Source organism: Pristiophorus japonicus, chromosome 2 (genome assembly GCF_044704955.1).
Source record: "Pristiophorus japonicus isolate sPriJap1 chromosome 2, sPriJap1.hap1, whole genome shotgun sequence".
NCBI classification, from domain to species: domain Eukaryota; kingdom Metazoa; phylum Chordata; class Chondrichthyes; family Pristiophoridae; genus Pristiophorus; species Pristiophorus japonicus.
The window spans coordinates 228931405-228951446 of NC_091978.1; the positions used below are offsets into that span (position 1 = coordinate 228931405).

At 42.3% G+C, this 20042-nt stretch overlaps 1 protein-coding gene across 1 annotated transcript in view; it reads right to left on the reverse strand.

The window, feature by feature from the left end:
* ptpn13 (protein tyrosine phosphatase non-receptor type 13) overlaps positions 1-20042 on the reverse strand; it is a 361948-nt gene that overhangs the window by 150183 nt on the left and 191723 nt on the right. The window contains exons 15-19 of the mRNA XM_070871054.1: positions 17028-17180; positions 13516-13698; positions 12348-12510; positions 9458-9890; positions 820-929 (exon numbers count right to left, since the gene is read on the reverse strand). Of these exons, the coding sequence (XP_070727155.1) occupies positions 820-929; positions 9458-9890; positions 12348-12510; positions 13516-13698; positions 17028-17180 (1042 nt within the window). The remainder of the gene's footprint in view (positions 1-819; positions 930-9457; positions 9891-12347; positions 12511-13515; positions 13699-17027; positions 17181-20042) is intronic.

Below are 20042 nucleotides of genomic sequence, written 5' to 3' on the forward strand. Positions count from 1 at the left end.
CGTGCAGGACTTCATACTTTCCAACATTATACTCATCTGCCAAATTTTTGCCCACTCACTTAGCCTATGTCCTTTTGCAGATTTGGAGTAGCACTCATCCAGGCAAGTGGAGAATATTCCATCACACTCCTGACTTGTGCCTTGTAGATGGTGGAAATGCTTTGGAAGTCAGGAGGTGAGACACTCACCGCAGAATACCCAGCCTCTGACATTCCTCACACATTGCTTATCTCCCATCTTTGTATCATCAGCAAACTTTGCTACGTTACATTCACTCCCTTCTTCCAAGTCGTTAATATAGATTGTAAATAGTTGGGATCCCAGCACTGATCCCTGCGGCACCCCAATGGTTAATGATTGCCAACCCAAGAATGAACCATTTATCCCGACTCTCTGTTAGTTAGGCAATCCTCTATCTATGCTAATATATTACCCTCAACCCTGTGAACTTTTATCTTGTGCAGTAACCTTTGATGTGGCACCTTGTCAAATGCCTTCTCGAAGTCCATTATGTTATTAATGACATAAGAATACTCCACACTTGTAGAGTGCAGAGTTTACTATCTGCACACCTGGAATGCTTTTTAATACTGTTTTAATAATAGAAATGGAAAATTAACTGTTTTTTCTCAACTCTGAAGTCAAGAAACCCTTCTGAACTACATCAATGAAGGAATAGTTTACTATATTAATATGCAGGGGAAACGTTTTGGGAGTGACACGGGGTGGGAATTACAAAAGTAAATTCCTGATTTTAATAGATACTACAGAGCATATATAAACCCAATTAGTTCCTCTATCAAATATGTTGTGTCTGACCTATGGCATATGCCTGATTAGAGTCTTCAGCAGATGATGAGTCGGACCCAGGATTTCTTCTGGCAGGGCTTCTGTGTAAAACAGCCTGGGACTTCTTTGAATTGGTGATACTTGAACAAAACCATAAAATAAAAGTAATCAAACACTGAAGTGAACTGAATGCCAGAGTTAAAACATTTTACAGTAAATTTTAAACCACAAAAATTCATTTTCTAAACAACTTGTACTTTACACACACAAAACTCCACAATTAACATTGACACACATAAGTGCCAAGCAATGACCATTTCTAACATGCCAGAGTTTAACCACCGTGCTTTGATATTCAACGACATTACCATCACCGAATCCCCCACCATCAACATCCTGGAGGTGACCATTGACCAAATACTTAGCTGGAGCAGCGGCGGTGGTGCGGAAAATGAGGGTATGGGGCCCAGAAGAGCCGAGGGCCCAGGGGCAGCACACACTGTGATATGTGTGCACGCTAGATCCGTGCAGCTAAACAGGTCTCCAGTCGCCCTTTGCCACTGGATAAGGGCCTAGTTCTGTCAAGCCCGTGTGTTGGCTGGTATGCAACGGTCACCACACGTTAATAAAAAATCACGCACAGGCATCTTCCACACCCTCAATCGGAGTTCAGGACTGGAACATCAGGTCCTTCATTGAAACACCTGTGAACTCGTGGAAGCAAGTCATCCTCATTCGAGGGACTGCTTATGATGATGATGAGCTGGACCAGCCACATAAATACTGTGGCAACAAGAGCAGGTCAGAGGCTGGGTATTCTGTGGTGAGTGTCTCACCTCCTGACTCCCAAAGCATTTCCACCATCTACAAGGCACAAGTCAGGAGTGTGATGGAATATTCTCCACTTGCCTGGACGAGTGCTACTCCAAACAACACTCAAGAAGCTTGACACCATCCAGGACAAAGTAGTCTGCTTGATTGGCACCCTATTCACCACCGGCGCATCGTGTACCATCTACAAGATGCACTGTAGCAACTCGCCAAAGCTTCTTCGACAGCATCTTCAAACCCATGACCTCCACCACCCAAAAGGCAGGGTGGCAGGTGCATGGAAAAAAGCACCACCTGCAAGTTCCCATCCAAGTCACACACCATCCCGACTTGAAAATATATCTTTGTTATTTCATAGTTGCTGGGACAAATTCCTGGAACTTCCTCCCTAACAGCACTGTGGGAGTATCTTCACCACATGGAGTGCAGCAGTTCAAAAATGCAGCTCACCATCATCTTCTCAAGGGCAATCAGGGGATGGGCAATAAGTGCCAGCGATATCTACATCCCATGAAATAATTTTTAAAAATAGTTTCTCAATTAATTTGGACCAGAGTAATAAAAACAAGCCAACTATTGCAGCCTGGTGGCAAGAATACAAACATATTTTAATCAAGAGCTTCCAGAAAAACAGCATTGCTAATAATAAATCCATCCATCTAGAGAAAGAAATTACATAGATCCTAGCTTTCCTTATGATTTGAGCCAACAGCAGGCAGCATCAGGAGGCTTGGTGATTAAATACTTATGGTTCCTCTGCTGTTATCAGTAAGCAGAAGCAATTTGCAAAGTTTAAAAAAATGTGGATTCCAGATGTGGGCCATGTTGGCAAGTTTGTATTACCCTGTATTGCCCATCACTCATTGCCCTGAGAAAATAGTGGCAGGCATGTTCCTTGAACTACTGTAGTCCTTTTGCTAAGTACTCCCACAGTGGACCCAGCAACAATGAAGGAATGACATTATATATCCCAGTAAGGATGGTATGACTTAAAGTAGAACTAGGAGTTGTTATTGTTAACGTGATCTTGCTGCTCTTGGTGGTAGAGGTCAGGGAGCTGCTGCAGTGCATGCTGTAGGTAGTACATACTGCAGCCAGTTAGTGGTGGAGGGTTGGATATTGAGTCCAGTGGTGGAGCTGCCAATAAAGTTGAACCACTTTATGTTGTATTGACCTGGAGATGAACATCCAACCACAGATCTGCTCTTACATTTGGCGTGTTAGCAAAATTAAATCTATGGAATAAAAGGGGCAGTGGCAGCATGGATACAAAATTGACTAAGGGATAGAAAACAGAGCTGTGGTGAAAGGCTGTTTGTCAGACTGGAGGGAGTTATAGAGTGGTGTTCCCCAAAGTTCAGTACTAGGTCTACTGCAGTTTTTGATATATATTAATGACTTGGACTTGGGGGTACAGGGCACAATTTTGAAATTTTCAGGTGACCCAAAACTTGGAAGTGCAGTAAACAGTAAAGAAGATTGTAATAGACTTCAAGAGGACATAGACAGGCTGGTGGAATGGGTGGACACATGGCAGATGAAATTCAATATAGAAAAGTGTGAGGTGATATATTTTGTTAGGAAGAATGAGGAGACACACAAGCTAATTGGTACAATTTTAAAGGGGTGTTTGTGCACAAATCTTTGAAGATGACATGACAGATTATCAAAGTAGCCAATAACCATATAGGATCCTGAGCTTTATAAATAGAGGCAGAATACAAAAGCAAGGAAGTTATGCTAAACCTATGTAAAACACTAGTTCTGTCCCAGCTGGAATATGGTGTCCAATTCTGGGCACCACACTTTAGGAAGGATGTGAAGGCTTTGGAGAGGGTACAGAAGAGCCTTACTAGAATGGTTACAGGAATGAGGGATTACAGTTACCTGGAGAGACTGGAGAAGCTGGGGTTGTTCTCCATTTAACAGAGGAGGCTAAGAGGAGATTTGATAGAGGTGTTTAAAATCATAAAGGGTTTAGATAAGAATAAATAAAGAGAAACTGTTTCCAATGGCCGAAGGGTCGATAACCAGATTTATAAATGGAGAAGAGAATTTGAGAGGACATGAGGTCAGCCAGCCTCTGCCTTGCTCTTGTAGCTATCGTGTTGATGTGGCTGGTCCAGTTGAGATTCTGATCAATGGTGACTTCAAGAATGTTGAGGTGGGGGACTCAATGATGGTGCTGCTATTAGTTGGGGGAGGTAGTTACACTTTTTTTTTTGTTGCAGATGGTGATTACCTGGCACTTGTGGCTTGAATGTTACCCGACACTTGTCAGCCCAAGCCTGGTTGTCGTCCGGGTCTTGTTGTAGGCTAGCATGGGCCCCATGTTAGCTAATATTGGTAACAGTTCGCTCTCCTCAGGTACTGTCCCTCTCCTCTTCAAATCTGCCGACATCACCTCTCTCTTTAAAAAAAATACACCCTAGACCCTCTCTGCCCTAGCAAAATACCGCTCCATCTCAAACCTCCCTTTCCTCTCCAAAGTCCTTGAACATGTTGTCACCTCCCAAATCTGTGTCCATTTTTCCGCAACTCGATGTTTGAATCTCTCCGCAGGTGTCCGCCCCTGCTACAGTTCTGAAAGTGCCCTCATCAAAGTCACACATGACCTCCTATGTGAATGTGGCAAACTATCCTTCTTCATCCATCTGCAGCCTTTGACACAGTTGACCACACCACCCTACTCCAACGCCTCGCCTCCATCAAACAGTTGAGTGGGTCTGCCCTTGTCTGATTCAAATCTTGTCTATCCAGTTGTAACAAGAGTCACCTGCAATAGCTCCTCTTCCTGTTCCCGCATCATTACTTCTGGGGTCTCCCAAGGATCTATCCTGAACCCACACCTATTTCTCATCTACATGCTGTCCCCTCAGGGAAATCATCCGAAAACAAAATGGCAGGTTCCACATGTACGCAGACGACAAGCAGCTCTACCTCACCACCACCTTTGTCGATCCCTCCACTGTCTCTGATTTGTCACACAGCTTGTCCTACATCCAGTACTGGATTAGGAGAAATTTCCTCCAATTAAATATCCCCACGACAAACTCTGTTCCTTAACCGCCAACTCCATCAGTCTCCCTTTCAAATGGCTGAGGCTGAACCATACCATTTGCCACCTTGGTGATGTATTTGACCCCAAGATGAGCAGCCAACCACATATCTGTTCCATCACCAAGATTGCCTATGACCACCTCAGTCAGATCGGCCGACTCCGCCCCTGCCTCAGCTAACCTGCTGCTGAAACCCTCATCAATGCCTTTGTTACCTCTAAACTTGACTATTCCAATGCTCTCCTGGCCAGACTGCCATTTTTCACCTTACATAAACTTGAGCTCATCTAAAACTCTGCTATCGTATCCGAACTCGCACCAAGTCCCATTTGACCCATCATTTCTTTGCTCGCTGACCTACATTGGCTCCCATTCCAGCAATGCTCGATTTAAAAAATCTCATCATGGTTATCAAATCCCTCCAAGGCCTCACACCACCCCCCCCCCCCCTGCATCTCTGTAACCTCCTCCAGCCCTACAACCCTCAGATATCTGCGCTCCTCAAATTTTGGTCTCTTGCACAACCCCGATCTTCATCGTTCTACCATCAGTGGCCGCGCCTTCAGTTGCCTAGGCCCTAAGCTCTGGAATTCCCTCCCTAAACCTCTCTCCTCCTTTAAGACTCTCCTTAAAAACCTCTCTCTTTGAGCAAGCTTTTGGTCATTGGCCTTAATATCTCCCAAGTGGCTCGGTATCAAATTTTGTTGATGATGCTCCTGTGAAGTGCATTGGGGCGTTTTATTATGTTAAAAGCGCGATATAAATGCAAGTTGTTGTTGCTTCATTATCGAAGGAGTTGTGAATGGAGTTGAACGCTCTAGAATTATGAGCAAACAGCCCCACACTTGACTTTATGATAGAGGAAAGATCATTGATGAAGCAGCTGAAGACAACTGGGCCAAGTACGCTGCCCTGAGGAATTCAGGCAATGAAGCTCTGGTGCTGTGATGAGTGTCTCCATCAACCACACTCATCTCCCTTTGTGTTAAGTATAACTCCAGCCTCTGGAGGCTGTTCCCCTTGACAGCCACTAGCTTCAGTTTTACAAGGGCTCCATCGTGCTATATTGGTTCAAAAACTGCTTTGATATCAAGGGCAGTTACTCTTAGATTTCCACTGCTCCAGTGTATATGTTAAATGGTTAAACAAGTAATTTTTCTGCCTGGAGCTAGATATTGCAAGAGCGTTTGATGTCTTAAAAAGTTGTTTGGAACTTGAAAATTCACTGTACTATTTAATGCAGGGCATGAACTCCATTTAATTAATAGCAAGAGCAATGAAAGGGACAAATAAGTTCAAGAATTAATTTTGCACTGGTCTTTGGTGAAGAGCTTCACATGTTATATATATAGTTCTACATCTAAAAAAAAAAATCACAGGTTGCCTACATCTGTACAGAAACAATTTTCTAAAACAAATTAAAATGGTAAATGTGACGAGGCCGAATGAGTGGAAATACTGTATAACAGCATTCATTCTGGAATGCTGAGGGACACCAGAGGAAATAGTGGAGACTCTGACCACAATCTTTTAAACATCTTCAGATATGGAAGTTATGCCAGAGGATTGGAGGGTTGCCAATTTGACACCTCTGTTCAAAAAGGAAGGGGATAAAGCGGGAAACAAATTGACAGACAGCCTAACATCGGTAGTGGTTAAGCTTCTAGAGACCATGGCCTTGCTATTAACGCACGTGACAGGCAGAAGAATTTTAAAACGGGGAACACGTCCCAACCTGCCATTTTTACGGCAGTGCATTTTATGGCGGCGACTGTTCATTAACGTATTTAAATCGGGCTCCAACAGTACAATTGGGAGCTTGATTTATATTTAGCAGTTGCCATGCAGGTTTCCCAGGGCTCGGGAAATCTGGCAGTAGTGTCAGCTGCAGCTCACTGGGTAGCACCCTTGCCTCTGAGTCAGAAGGTTGCAGGTTCACGTCCCACTCCAGAGACTGGAGCTCATAATCTAGGCTGACATTCCAGTGCAGTACTGAGGGAGTGCTGCAATGTCGGAGGTATCGACTTTCGAATGTGACATTAAGCTGAGCTTGCTCTTTCAGGTGGATGTAAAAGATCCCATGGCACTATTTTGAGGAAAAGCAGAGGAGTTATCCCCGGTGTCCTGGCCAATATTTATCCCTCAATCAATGGAACCAAAACATAGATTATCTGGTCATTGTCACATTTGTGGGAATTTGCTGTGTGCAAATTGGCTGCTGCGTGCAAATTGGCTGCTGTGTTTCCTACATTACAACAGTGACTACGCTCCAAAAAAAAAAGTACTTCATCGGCTATAAAGCACTTTGAGACGATGGTGGTCATGAAAGGTGCAAGTCTATATAAGTGCAAGTCTTTCCTTTTTTTAAATAAAATCAAGGCTGGAGCTGCTGGCTTAAGAAGGCTAGTGTCTTTCACAGCACTCCTTGTGGGCTAGGAGTGGTTCGCCTGCTCAGCCCCTCAAAGAAGATTTCAGTCTCCCCTCTGCTGGTTAAGGCCTCTCTCCCCATCATGATCGCTGAGCTCCCCCCCACCCCCGCTTCACCCAAACCCCGATCTCTGACCCCCTCCCTCGGTGGCCTCTCTTTCCACCATTCCTTCAAGCCCTGATCTCTCCCTCCCTCCCGAGATAGCCTTTCTCCCTCACAAGCCCCAACCTCTCATGTATCCAGTTTTGGCAGCTTTACTTTAGGAATGATATCAAGGTCATGAAGAAGGTGCATAGAAAACTCATTAGGTTGCTACCAGAAATGAAAGGCTTTAGGTAAGAGGAAAGATTTGAAAAACAGGAACTCTTTGCATTATAGCAGAGTAAATTAAAAGAATATCTGATAAGGTATTCAAAATTTTGAAAGGTTTTCCCGATTACCTTATCAAAAATTAAAGTTTCTCATCTAGATCCAGCATTCATTTGATTCTGTGCTGCTGAGTCTAACCAATCAAGCTGATACAAATTTTGGAATTCGACAAGACCATAAATTCTTGCCTGCTAACAGCCTTTGAATCAAGGCTCCCTACTTTTGAGTCCTGAATTGGACATGAGCACTCCTAGTAATGGATTAGAATAACAATTGATCAACTGATATGACAGATGAAAGTATAACAACTAAGCAATTAAGAGCTTAAAAAAAAACATTATTTACCTTTTCCATAGCCAGATAAAAATAGCAGGGCCCTGCTCTGGAAGTTGAATAAAAGTTACATGTGTAGGTCATTATACAGGCAGGCCCTGATGACATCAACACAAAAAGAATTGCTCGATTCTCCAGAAATAATCAAGCTTCAGCAGATTCTTATGGTGTGCAAGAGATGCATAAAGACGAAGAATGCATATATTTGGAGGGGGTAAATGAAATCTGTTAATGTTCTAAGGAGGAAGATAAAGTGGCAGGCTCAAAACCATTCTGTAAAGAGCTAGATGACTAGACGATTACTTGGCATTATAATTTTGTTACTTAATGGCACTATTTGGTTTTATTAAGGGCGACAATACACATTTGTTTAATAACATTAATTTTATTTTATATACATATATAGAAAATGTATTTTAAAGTTGTAACTCTCAAACAAATTTTAAAAATCAATCACAAAACTGATTTATATTTATTTATTTTTTTCCCAGGTGATTACAGTGATGGTATTTAGAATGCTGTTTAAAGGAAACATAACCTCTTAAACTGTAGTTTTGTTCCACCATGGACATTCTCTGTCATATTATAAGTGTATAATCTGCATTGTCATTTTATGACATGAACTAATCCAATCTCCAAACATAAATATGATAAAAATGCTCTCTTTGTCTTGGTGTCCATTTTTTCCTTAAGGCTCTTAAGTACCTCGGCACGTTTTTTTTCTATGTTAATGATATGATATAAATGCAAACTTGCTGTTTTGTTGTTGAAGACGATGAGAATTATGGATGAGCACTCTCAGACCCAATACCCTGGGGGAGAAATTGGCCTCCTTTGCGCCTCCTGTTAGCACCTCCGGTGGTGGGGGATGATAACGGCTTACCGACCGGGCGCGGCATATTACCGATGCCTGCGAACTTGCATGGCATGTTAGCGCCGGCACGAAGCTTATCGCCTCGATCTCCTGTGCCCCAGAGATCGTGACGTCATCTGATGCGCAGCGCACCATTATCGTACCGGATCTTAAATTCACTTCTGGCTCCTGCACCATCGCCAGGCGTCAACAACGGCAGCTGCAGGTGGTGTTGTGACCTCGAATGGCCACTTGGAGAGCGCTAATTAAAGTTAGTGGCCGTCAAGTAGGCCAAAATGTTATCACCCTAGTGTGCTGTTTTATTAATTTTTTCCATCCCGCGACTAAACAGGCCTGCACTCAGAGTGCTTGGGGCTGCTCTTTGCGGATCGCAGATGCCGGTGCCAACCATCCCCAGCCTTACCTTGAAATAACCTCTGCATTGGCCTTTCCCTTCAAGGGAGGGAAGGAGCTTGTGAATCCGGCAGCGCTGCACGGGATATTGTGCAGTGCTCTGCCGCTACCGCCCCTCTTGCTCTGTTTAGCGCTCCAAGGGAAATGGTAATGCTTGATTTGGTAACGGAAGTTTGTGTCGGATTCAATTGTGTAGTGCCCGGCGATACTTTCGCGCTCCTGCAAAAGTTATCGCCCCAAACGGGGCACTACGCAATTTCTAGCCCTATATTTTGGTTATTCAGACAGTTGCGATCATCTGTTTCCAACACCACAGACCTACTTCACATTTAAAATTATTCCTTGCATTAACAAAGATAACATGAAAAGGTAAAGATTTACCTGCTTTTGATTCGTCGTTCACTCCCCGCCACGGACTCGGTGTCTGTTCGAGGGCATGGATGCTTCGCTTTGAGTTCAGTGTCACCCTCCAGCAGATTTGAAGAACGAAACAACTGGCTGCTAAAAGTGGGCACACTTCTTCGTTTTGACTCGGATACTTGGCTAAGATCATAGTAAGATTTGCTGAGGACAGGAGGACGTTGGTCCCACAGAGTTCTAGATATTTTATCTTTTGAGATATTATGCATGGGCTGATTCAACGTTGCCTCCGACCTGGACATGCGTTTCAGGAGTTCAGAACGCATCAGCTGCGACTGATCAGTTATTTTGCTGTATGCACTGACAGCCAGACTAACACTACTATTCACCCGGTCCATTGTGAATAAACCCCCAAAGTCTCCATTGTAGTTCAGGTTGCTGACAGATAAACTTTCTAAAAAGAGGGGTGGGAAAATAAATAATTCAGTAAGCACAGAGTTATTATTCCCCTCCCAAGCTACTCTGTGACACACATCTTCCTCTCAAACCTTCGATAGCCCCATGCTATATCCAGCCTCTTCGGAAATGAGAGAAAGTGGCAGACAGTATTAATGTTTCTAAAAAAAATTTACTCACTATGAAAAGGGCTTAGGCTCCCAAGTTGAGAGTGAGAACTGCAGATTCAAGACATATTTTACCTCTCAATGATCTAGTGGGTTGAAGTTTCAAAAGTACTGTGTCATTACAGCTATTACATTTCGCAATATTACACTAAGCACGTTGATAATGTCTGGAAAAAAGCAAACTCTTTTTCTCAACTAGTTTTGTAAATTCTGATCTCTATGGCCATCTTTGGTAGCTTCACCAGTTATTTACACATTTTACTATAGTTTGCTGAAACTATGAGTAGCTGTGCAGCCATCACAACAAGACCATTGCTGAGCCACATGCTGCAAGAATAAAGTCATAGCTTTAACACCACAGCCCCATTCATCTAATTCCCAAAAGATTAAACAACTCAACAGTGGGGTACTTGAGTATATTTCATGAGAATCTGAAAACCACTCATTTTACTGTTTCCAAAGAAAGCACTGGACAATAAAATTTGGGTTTATCAATCAGGGTTATTTTAATACTGGTGGTACCTATTTATTTTTTCTGAAAATCCAAACTGTGGTCTTTTCTACCAGTCTACACTCTCTTTTGCAGAAAGCTGCCAGATTTTAGAATTTGTAGCATGTGTAAGTCATGGAATAGGTGCCTGGATTATAATCATCAATGGTATGTTATCAGTGACAATCCAATTTATAATGGGACTGACAAATGGGAAGACAATAAGGGGAAAAAGGGAAATACATGAATCTCCATTTTAACATTGGCCTGGAAATTGTGGTCGGCGGCTTGCTGCCTGCGAATGCCTCCGAACTGAATGAAAACTGTGAACTTACCTTGTGTCTCAGGAGCTTCAGACTCTTGCGGTCCTGGGCATACAGGCGTACGCCTGCGTAAAGACCCACGTATCCCGGGGGCGCATGCGGTTCACAAGCGGCCCTGGGATCATCTGGGTCAGGTCAACCAATGACAAAGGGGGATCCCCATTATGCTTATGGGGATTCCATTTATGTATGGAATCCCCATAAGCATAATAGAAATCATCTAATAAATAAAATTTCACACCACTTAAATAAAAATAAATGGTCACAGATTCAAAATTAATTAAAATACCCTTTAATTAAACATTTAAAATAAAAATTACATTTTTTGAAAAATAAATGTAAACATTTTTAAAATGGGACAAAATTTACCTAAACTAATTTTATATGCAAGTGAATGTTTAAATCATTAAAAAAAATTCATTTTAACATTTATTTTAACTCTTATGCTAATAAAAGAAGGCCTTCCATCTGCTTTTACCATGGGTATTCGCTGGGCAGTAAATAGCCCAACTCTCTTCCAGCGAAAGTGAATTTATAGCAGATGCAGACAACCTGTCAAGAAGAAACTTGACAGATCACAAGGTCCTTGCGGCTCTGCGTACGCAGTCATAGGCCCCATAAATTCCGGGCCAATATTCTTTTTTCCCTCCCAACCATTTGATATTAAGAGTTAGGGGGGCCGAAATTGCCCTTCGCCCCAAATGGGGTGCACTTATCGTTTTTGTAAGTGTGTTCTGGCGAAATTCAGCTCTTTATTTTTTTTGCAGCGGGACGGATGTTGTGTCACCAGTGGGGCGGAAGTGCGGGTGGGTCGGAATGGCCGTCGCTCCGAGTCATCAGCGCAACACCGAAATGCTGCATGTGCCAACGCATCACAACATCCCTCCCCTTCAGTTAAAGGGGAGGACCGCTACGAACTCTGCAGCCACTTTAGTGCAAAACACTGGGCCACCAGGGAGGGTTTCGGCCGGGCCAGCAACCCGGTACCCAAGAGGGGGTGCTGGGCTGACTGTTGGCAGCCCGGCCGAACCCATGGACACCATTGTCGGGCCGACCTGGCAGTCGACTGACAATTAAAATAAAATGGCGGCCGTGGCAGTGCGCCCTCCCCTTTAAGGGTGGACGTGCCGCCCAGCCACAAGAAGCTTCCTGCCAGGGAAAGCTGTCGGGGAAACCGAGCGCCGGCCAATCCGCTCCCGCGGGGCAATTTTCTATGCGAGATGAAAACGGGGTTGTCGCCGGTCGGTAAGGGGTCGGTGCATGCCGGCCGAGGCGGTCCTGTACACCGCTCCAAAAATAGAGGGCAATTTTTAAAATGGCAACCCCTCCCGCTGAGTCCTTACCGACCCGTGGCTGCCTCTTTGAGGTGGTCACGGCTGCTATAGAAAGGGGCAATTTTGACCCCAGGAAATTTATTCCTTTCCATAGAACAATGTCCTACAAAGTACATGGAAATAAAAAGGTTATGTCCATACCAATTTCCTGCAAGACTTGATTGTTCTTTCGCGCCCTCATCTGCAGCTGGAATTTGTGTTGAGTTGAGGCCAGATGCAGAAGATACTGACAGGTCTTGCTGCTATCTGTCTGAAACAGATGCTTTATGCCATCTGAAGTGTTCTGTAATGTAATCTTCTTTTTCTGCATCAATCAGGAAGACAATATAGAGCTTAAGTTAAACACAAGTGACGCATTGGATTGAGCGACGTTGATAGAACACATCATTGCGATGCAAACCTCATACGCATTCATGTGTATAATGTTTACCCAATATGAAATGATAGCAGGTTTACTATCAAGTTTACATACGCTCATTCATTTGTAAGTAATTGCTTAATCTAAATGTATAAACTTAAATCAAATAATTTTACAATTGCTTCCTGTCCACCCCCGCAAAAAAAGACAAGGGGAATATCTGCTTCTAAATCAATCCAGATCACATTAAGAAAAATATTTTCTTTCAGACAATTGGGGCACAGTCAGAAAAGAAAATGTGGTCATGGTAAACATGGGAAATTAACAGATAAGTCAATTATCACTTCTTAGTTGAAGGAAGATAGAGAGAACATTACAAAAGCAAAATTCTGAAGATTTTGACAGGATTGTGATGCCTGATAAAAAGGGGGGAACTAGGTGGCACAGTGGGGTACAACACTGTTCTTTCACCTCTGGAAATAACTTCAATCCAATCCAAATCTTTTCCTTTTCTTCACCAGACAGTTGTACGGCCATAATGAAATGAAATAGCCTGCAGTATATCAAACTGGATTTCTCCTGGGGTGGTTTAAAAATGGAAGAAACTAAAAGATAATTTATTCGACAGATAATAATCAGCACTTGTTAAAATGCCCCAACATTTCACTGTCCTTTAACTTTTTTCAGTTGTTATTTCTTGCATTATTTCAGAATACAATTTCACTTTGCAATTTAAAAACATGTGTAAATAAATCCTTATGAAGTCGTTTTTCTTACATATCCCTGTCTAACAAGTTCTCATTCTTTAAAGCAACTTTCAGCATGTATTTGAAGCTTAATTTACCAAACAAATCGATACCTGACAGAACACTACGAGCAAGAGTTGTCAGTAAAGCAATAAAATCAGCCTTAGCTGTGGTAAATGATGAATCAGAGCTGAAACACACTTACATTGAAAGCGATTTTTTTGGTATCTCTCCATGGAAACCGAAGGACTATGGTTCTGGCCCCATTTTGAATCTCATAAACAATTACACCTTTAGAACAAATGCCCAGATTTATTCCAGTCAGAGACTTCTTCTCTGGCAGAACCCGATAGAACAGCACTCCGTACTCAGGCAGCTTTTGACACACCTGAAAGCCAAGTTAAATTTAAAAAAGTAACAGATAAATAAAAAACACACTCAAAAAAAACCCAAGTAGGAAAACATCTAGCCATTTTGAGAGCATTATGATGTAATAATCAGTGAATACAACACATTGATGAAAATGCATATTTATTTTCAGAAGTCAGGTTCAAACAACGAAAATTCAAGTTTTTGTGGAGCAGAATCTAAATCGTCTGCACCTTGCAAGCTGCACTGCGTTACAAGCGCATGAATATAAAACTTTACCACAATGATCTCTGTGTAGGGGTTAAAAGAATACTTCTCTCCTTCAAGGAAAACTCCCTGATATAAGGAATTGACATCCCCGCCCGTATAACGGCCACGGAATCAATCAAACGAAACCTTCGGTACAACTAGTTTGTTCGAGCACATGCAAGGGAAAAGTTCAAACGTGAAGCTTCCTAGAATAATGGTTCTCACCCACAGTTATACAACAAACTGAAGTGTGTGCCTCTCCCACAAAAGCACCGGTTGGTTTACTGCTGATCAGCGAAGTTACATTGATTTGTCATCCCTTATCAGACTGGCTCGGAGTGGTGTTTCCCAACTGTCCATCATGTTGTTCAGTGATGTGAACTTTGCCTTAGTCCCTATGACATGTGAAGTAACTCTGTTCCCAAACGCTGGCTTCCTCATCTCTTCCCGGGAGAACTTTAGTCAAAATGTATCTTAACTGCTGACCTACTGTCTTTGTTATGTGTTACAAAGGTTAAGGATGGTTCATTAACCATCAGGCTTAATTGTGTTATAAGTGTGCTTTACATACATAAGCAAGTGTTACATACAATAGGCAATTGTAATCCATACCGTAAGGTAGAGGAACTTCACTGATTCCTCAGACCCTCCTTATACTAATAAGCCCTCTTAATCGGGACCATTTTACATGTCAGATCAATTCACTACCTTCAGTATCTCCATTCTTGACCATCTATCTGTCTGCTTTTTGCCTGTTACAACTCTATACCCCTTACATCTGCATAACTACTGCCATCTCCATTGAATATCCAGGGTTGTACAGATGGATCTCACAATATGCACCAACAAACTAGGAAACAAATAGATGTATATGCCACAAGTACCTAGCCCTACCATCACCTCTCTAAACTGCTAGTCAACATGTACTTTCTTTGTACGTGCATGTTTGTGTCACTGCTATGATTGCAACTCTAAACAGTAATCGACATTACAATGAAAAAAATAAACGAGAACGCCCAGTGTGCAGGTCCCCAGGATGTGAATGTGCACCTCCGTGATAGCTGTTTATTTATTTAATTGTGTTTAATAACAGCAATGCCAAAAAGAACTCAAGTAATCTGTTGTACTATTCTTTAAATTCCTAACATTAGGAAGGAGTCAATTGTCCATCTTCTGCAAGATTAGAAACGTCCTCAGAATCCACAGGCCAGCAAGCAGCATATAAACAAGAGTTTGGCTTTTCTCAATTTGCAAAGTACGAGTGGACAGTATAACTGAAACTTCCCACTCAGATCCCACTCAAAAGTTATCCTAATACTGTACTGTTTAGATTGATATAGCTGGTGACAGGAGAATCAGATTCACATTAAATATAGTCTCTTCAACTGGCTGATGCTATTAGGCTAGCAGGAGAAAAACAAGTAACAAGAGCAAATGAAATTCAACGAAGATAAATATGAGGTATTACATTTTGGCAGGAAGAATAGGGAGGTCACTTATTTCTTGGAGGGTGCGAGTCTAGAGGAGCAAAGGGATCTGGGCGTACAAATACACAAATCACTAAAAGTAGCGACACAGGTTAACAAGGCCATAAAAAGCAAACCAAACACTAAGGTTTATTTCTAGAGGGATAGAATTGAAAAATAGTGAAGTTATGCTAAACCTGTATCAAACCTTGGTTAGACCACACTTGGAGTACTGCATACAATTCTGGTCACCATATTATAAAAAGGATATAGAGGCACTGGAGAGGGTGCAGAGAAGATTTACAAGGATGATACCAGAAATGCAAGGGGAGACCTATCAGGAAAGTATGAACAGGCTGGGTCTCTTTTTGCTTGAAAATGAAAGCTGAGGGGTGACCTAATTGAGGTCTTTAAAATTATGAATGGTTTTGATAGAGTAGATACAGAGAGAATGTTTCCATTTGTGGGGAAGAGCAAACCTACCTACGGGCCATCAATATAAGATAGTCACCAAGAAACCAAATAGAGAATTCAGCAGAAACTTTGTTATCCAGAGAGTGGTGAGAATGTGGAGCTCGCTACCACCAGGGAGTAGTTGAGGCGAATAGCATAAATGCATTTAAGAGGAGACTAGATAAGCTTATGAGGGAGAAGGGAATATAGGGTTATGCTGATAGTCACATGAGAAAAGACAGGAGGAAGCACAAGTGGAGCGTAAACGCCAACATGGACTGGTTGGGCTAATTGGACTGTTTCTGTGCTGCAAATCCTAGGTAATTTCCAGCTTCTGACCATCTTACTGTTAAATTCTCTGAATGCTCAACAACAACAACTTGTATTTATATAGCACCTTTAACTTAGTAAAATGTCCCAAGGCACATCACAGAAGCATTACAAAACAAAATAAGACACTGACCCACAGGAGGAGATATTAGGGCTGATGACCAAATGCTTGGTCAAAGAGATAGGTTTTAAGAAGCGTCTTAAAGGAAGAAATAGAGGTAGAGAGATAGAGATTTAGGGAGGGTATTTCAGAGTTTAGGGCCTTGGCAGCTGAAGGCACGGCAATCAATAGTTGAGTAATTAAAAATCAGGGATGCTCAAGAGACCAGAATTAAGAGGAGCACAGATATCTCGGAGGGTTATGGGGCTGGAGGAGATTACAGAGATATTGGGGCGGGGGGGGGGGGGGCCATGGAGGGATTTGAAAACAAGGATGAGAATTTTAAAATTGAGGCGTTGCTTAACCAGGAGCCAATGTAGGTCAGCGAGCACAGGGGTGATTTGGTGAGCGGGTTGAGTTACAAGCACATAATGTATTTAACAACCTAACAAGAGAGTAAATGACACTGTTTGACCAACTGAACTTACAGTCTGATTTTATTAAACAGTTAAGAAGTTTCAATACTGACCACCGATGTTTCTTCTTCTTTGTCAATGTTACTATCAGCACAACCTCTCTTAAAAGGTGCAAAATTAATTACTATATTCTCTAGTTGAAATAACAAGACAGATTTTAAGGGGAAATTACTGATTCCAAAATTCAAATAATTTCTTACAACAATGACCAACATAAACGGAAATGCTCCCTCTCATCCTTCCGTCCCCAATTTTCCCCATTAAGATGGATTACCTTTAGGAACTCAAGCTCAGATTCTGCTTCTGTGGCTCCACAATAAGTGATGTGCAGTTTGGGCAGCTCCTCCTTCATGTAAGACTGCTCCAAAGACTCCATCACTCTAATTGGCAAATAATGCTCGAGTCTGAAATAACTCCTCCCGTGAAACTAGTTACAGAAATGAAACACATTAAAAAATTTATAAGACGCAATATTGATCGAGTAGGATTTCCTTTTTGGAGGTGTAGGGCAGATGCATTGTCTCACACAACTGAAGCATGAGTTTTCAAACTTTTCTGCCAATATTAACGCACTTGCAGAGACTCCCTGTCTCAAATTGCAAAAGGCAGTGTCAGCTACCCAACAACACTGCTGTTATTATTGCAGAAAATATGTTTACTGGTACACAGCAACAGAAATAACATGAGAACAAGTCAGCAAATAAACAAAAATACAGAAATGTGATGAGACGGACAGAAACCCAGTGCCACTGTAGATCCTCTGGTGTCTAGGGTCCTGTATGAACTAAAGAAATATTTTATTTGCTACATTTGCTACAGATCATATGGGCTCAATTTTCCCAATTACCTGCACTGTTCTTTTGGCGTGCACGGTTTATTTTGGAGTAAATTCAAATCTCCAAGTTTCCTCAAAGTTTCTGCGCGAGCGCAATTCACTTAGGTAGGATTATTTTAGGCTACGATTTTTTTTTATCTCATGGGGGCGTAACCTGCCACCTGCGCCAATTCTGGCCATTTAAGCAAGCTTGACCAGCTCTGATTTACTCCAATTTTTCTTAGGCTGGCATATGTGACCACTCTGGAAAAACCTTCTGGCAGTTAACAAAATCGGCGCAGGTAAGGGAATCAGCGCAACAGATGCAGTTCCACGGCCTGGACAGCAGCCACAGAGGGAGAGAGAGGAGAGGAGAGGAGAGAAGGGAGAGGCCTTTTGGCCAGGGTTAGCAGTGGCACCAGGAGGGAGGCCTTTCGGCCAGGGTTAGGAGCGGCACCGGGGGGTGGCGGGAGAAAGGAGGGATAGACTTTTGGCATAAACACTTTACTAATTTAATGCTGATAAGTTGCTGCAATGTGTAAAGTGCTTGTGCAGGTCGCTGTGAGTTGGCCAGAATGTGTTGTATGTTTCACTTTCCAGCCTCAGCCCGCAGTGTGTCACTCGTTACACTGGCAGCCCGATCTTTTTGGCGCAGATCGTAGGCTCCACCACCACGGTGCCAAAATCAACAATTCAAACGGGAAAGTTGGATGATTTTTTTTGCCGTAGTTGAGCCCCCAAAAAATGGGCAGAATTCTTCAAGTATGCCAAAAAACAGCTTTGGGGAAAATTGAGCCCTACATTTCCTGTTTATTTTGTATCAATGTCTTCCCTTGCTTGCACAAACAATTGTGTTCTCGGCAGTGCCTCCCAACACCACTTTCCCTCAGACAGGTATCTTCCTTTTCACTATTGTCCTTCTATCTGCCTCAATCTTTTTAATACCAATTCCAATCCTGACCATGATCTTTTTACATTGGCTTCTTTTAGGTGGTTTCATAATTTTCCATCATCTTCAAAGTGAAATCGCAAAAATGCTTAGGTCATGCTGAGGACAAATATTAAGCATAATATAGGATAACCTTTTTCCAACTGATGTTAGCTCTCTTGAGTCGAGTATTCCAGTCCGACAGCAATGTAGTTGACTCTTAACTGCCACAAAGAAGTCTAACAGCACTGTGGGAGTACCTTCACCACATGGACTGCAGAGGTTCAAGAAGGTGGCTCACCACCACCTTCTCGATGGCAGTTAGGGATGGGCAATAAATGCTGGCCTTGCCAGTGACACCCATATCCCATGAACATATTTTTTTTAAGCTACACTTTCAAATGGCAATTGTGTTCAAAACTGAGATACCCAATGTCATAAATAGGAAAAATGAATTGCTGCAAAATAGTCTGACTTGAGACAATGGTTTTATAACCTATTCTGGACTTCAGTTACGCAATGTATTATCATTCAATAGAATAATACAGCTCTGAAGGAACTCAGAAGGAGGACTTTTGGCCCATCATGCCTGTGCTGGCTCTTTGGCATAGCTATCAAAGTTGTCCCACTCCTATTTACTCTATCAAAACCATTCATGATTTTGAATCCCTCTATCAAATCTCCTCTTAACTGTCTCAGCTTCTCCAGTCTCTGCCCATAACTGAAGTCCCTCATCACTGGTACCATTCTTGTAAATGCAAAATAAGCACAGATCCTGGCAAATGGGAAAGATACAAAATATTTATAGTAGAGGAAGAGGACAATATGCCAAAAATCCCAAGGAAACTAATATTAAATCAGGGCCAGGGACTCAATAAAATTAACATAAGTAAAACAATAATGACGAAAATAATGGCACTAAAGAGTGACAAATCCCCAGGACCAAATGGTTCCATCTCAGGGTTTTAAAGGAAGTAGGTGAGCACATTGCAGATGCCCTAACTATAATCTTCCAAAGTTCTCTCGATTCAGGAACTGTTCCTTTAGATTGGAAAATTGCACATGTCACTCCGCTATTTAAGAATGGCGAGAGAGGGAAACAAGTGAATTATAGACCAGTTAGCCTAACATCTGTTGTCAGGAAACTGTTACAGAGTCCATTATTAAGGATGGAGTGACTGAACACCTCAAAAATTTTCAGTTGATCAGAGAGCGCCAGCATGGATTTATGAAAAGTAGGCCATGCCTGACAAACCTGACAAAATTTTTTGAGGTGGTGACTAAAATAGTGGACAGGGGAATGTTTATGGATGTTACTTATATGGACTTCCAGAAGGCATTTGATAAAGTCCCACATAAGAGACGGTTAACCAAGATAGAATCCCATGGAATTGAGGGCAAATTATTCACCTGGTTAGGAAATTGGCTGAGCGGCAAGAGATATGCAGTAGGTATAATAGGTAGGTACTCAAATTGGCAGAATGTGATTAGTGGTGTCCTGCATGGATCTGTGTTGGGGCCTCAACTATTCACAGTATTTATTAACG